Raw genomic sequence first — 2,766 nt, 5'->3', positions numbered from 1 at the left:
TTCTTACAATCATGGGCTTCAGACCTCCTGGTGTCCAAGATGTTGACTTCGTTTTTGAATTACTGAACTTCTTTACAAGGAGGTAAACGGTGGAGTTAAATCAGCACATGAGAAGAAGATGAGTTTAATCTCACTCACCATCCTTGCCATGTGGGGTAGTACCGCGTATAACTCCCTCCAGTCATAAATAAATGATGTTTTGAGTTGTCTTCAGTTGATAATTTTATACTTTCATTATTGCATATTACTTTTGATGTGTCAACTTTGAATATTTTAAAATCATATGAGTAGATTTATCTCAAAATACAGTTTCGTAAAAAGTATATTTTTGCTCAGTATTCGTCAAGATTGTGTTCTGAAGACCTAGTGTGAATGTCCGAAATGTCACTTATTTATGACTAGAGAGAGCACTACTACTTTGTCATTCGCATCTTATTTTTCTTCCTTTTAAAACCTAGGCTCGATTAGCTCATTCAACCAATAAGTTGGGGCTGACTTAATGGACAAGAAAACGAAAACTCACATCCCTTATTATAGAGGCCTTTAATTTCTCCTGCATAGAATTGTATTGTATATAAAATATATGTATTTTTTCAAAATATGATAGAATCATGATTCGCCGATCCTATTCTAAATGGTTCAATCCTGCCTGGCAAAAAGATCCTACCTAGGATCTCTTTTCTCCGACAACCTTGAGTGCCTATTATTTCTTCCTAGATCCAAGTTCTCTCTAACAGAGTTTCGATGTTCTTCCTCCATTTCATTTTTATATAGGCCAACTGCCATCGCTAGTTATAAAATCTCGGATCAAATAGAAGTTAAACATCTTGAGGATTTTACCTATATATCCAACCAAATTGAACGCAATGTGAAACGCAACCCGGCCAAAAAGTTTGTGGCCTTGGATAATCCCAGAAATAGGATACGCTTGGATCCTTGGTGGGTACTACAAAGTACAGAGGCTGTTTTGTCGATAATTGCTCAATAATACCCTATTATGCCGTACACGAGGTTAAACAATCATTTGATGTCGCTGTGACAGTGCCGCTGATGCCTCAATCGCATCGATCTGGCCACAAGCGAACGAGACACTAGACAAACTCATCAGCCAGTGGTATTCCAATGTCCCCTTCAGCCGGGCATTGGATCAGCCATCCACCTGATTATCCACGATGCAACTATGAGCTGCTACCTCCATTCTAAATTACACTATGTTAGATACAAACTAAAACGATAAAATGAATTGTAATTTGGGACCGAGAGAGTAGCTACTAATTGCTTGGTTAATAACTCCGCTTAACTGTGTGCAGATTTTGGTTGAGGAATCAAGGGAATGAGTAAGATGAAAGGGATTTGGGGAACAAGTGAACAACCATTGACCAGGATGCTTTCTGAAACACAGAGAGTCATGACAAACTTGACAGACTTTTTTCTCAAGAAGAGAACTTGACACGGAAACTGAAAAACAAGTGTTCAGATGCAATGCAAAATATTGCAGGATCCTCAGAAAATCTGTCGTAAAATGCTAATTGCTATTATAATACAGTGCTTTCAGAGAAACTTTTCACTGACAAACAATGCACGAGCGGAATTACATGCCATGGTTCAGACATTGTTCATCCCAGTACAAGAATTTGACACCAAAATTATGTACTCAGGGAGCCTATCTACAGCCAATCATCCATCGACTCTCTTCGAGGAGGAAGAAGAAGACAGCAGATTGGGAACAAAACGCAACAGCTACCTACCTTAGCAGCTCGCACACGGTCAGCGCTGTGGCCGCGCTATACTTGGCTCTCCAGGTCCGGCTGCCTGCCGGAGGACCCCGCCGCCGCCGCCTTGGCGCCAGCCTTGGGCGCCTGCTGCGGCGGCGGCAGCGCGGGGCGCGCGCGGCAGACGGGGCAGGTGGCGCGCGCGCAGAGCCAGGCGTCGACGCAGGCGGCGTGGAACGCGTGCCGGCACCCGGGGAGCGCGCGCACCGCGTCCCCGTCCTGCATGGCGCTCAGGCACACCGCGCACTCCATGGGCTCGCCGCCGGGCGCGGCCGCCTTGAAAGTGAGCACCGGCATGGCCGCCAGCGCCGACTTGTCAAGCCCGGCGGCGGGCCTCTTCCGCGCGGGCAGCCCCGCGCCGGAGTCCGTCCGGTGCACGCCGTCGCGGCCGCTCCAGCGCACGTACAGGTAGTTCATGTACAGGATCACCCCGTACAGCACCAGGCACACCGCCGTGAACGCGCCCACCAGCTCCAGCGTCGCGCCGGAGGTGCAGCACCTGCCGCGGCCCGCCGCCGGCGCCGGCGGCGTCCCGGTCGCGTCCACCGTGGACATGCCGCTGCTTGGTCGGTCGTCAGCTAGCCACCAGCTGGGATGGCGCCGCTGTAATTAAGCAAGGCGCAGAGCAGGAGCACGGCGTCGTGGCGCGCGCGCGCGTTTTCTTCCTGGGCTCGCTCGACTGGTCGCCGGGTTGGTGCGAGGAGAGAATTGTTATGTGGATTTGGGGATCAGTGGTGCGGCTCGGATTGGTGGTCTGGAATGATCGGGAGGTTTGTAATTTGTATAGGGGAGGATCTGTGATTATGCAAGCGATTAGGGTGAGGACTAAGCGATTAGTTAATTGCGGTTTGGTGCAGTGTGCTCATCAGGTGCTCACTGCTCATGGATGGGGAAAGCTTGAGGGGGAGCGGGCTTTTGTTGCCACGAATGGTGCGGTTGGGCACGGTACTGCCATCCTGCCAATGGGTTGGAGTGGCAGTGAGCACGCAGATTT

At 49.5% G+C, this 2,766-nt stretch overlaps 1 protein-coding gene across 1 annotated transcript; it reads right to left on the bottom strand.

Annotated features, from left to right (window-relative positions):
- Positions 1 to 1,446: 1,446 nt before the first annotated feature.
- LOC112902041 (RING-H2 finger protein ATL39-like) lies at positions 1,447 to 2,766 on the bottom strand. The gene has a single exon (XM_025970940.1). The coding sequence runs from the start codon at positions 2,325 to 2,327 to the stop codon at positions 1,785 to 1,787; it is 543 nt and encodes a 180-aa protein (XP_025826725.1). The 5' UTR covers positions 2,328 to 2,766; the 3' UTR covers positions 1,447 to 1,784.

This window comes from Panicum hallii, chromosome 1 (genome assembly GCF_002211085.1).
Source record: "Panicum hallii strain FIL2 chromosome 1, PHallii_v3.1, whole genome shotgun sequence".
Classification (NCBI taxonomy): domain Eukaryota; kingdom Viridiplantae; phylum Streptophyta; class Magnoliopsida; order Poales; family Poaceae; genus Panicum; species Panicum hallii.
Note: the sequence above shows the minus strand (reverse complement) of the source record. Positions and strands in the feature narration are given on the sequence as shown.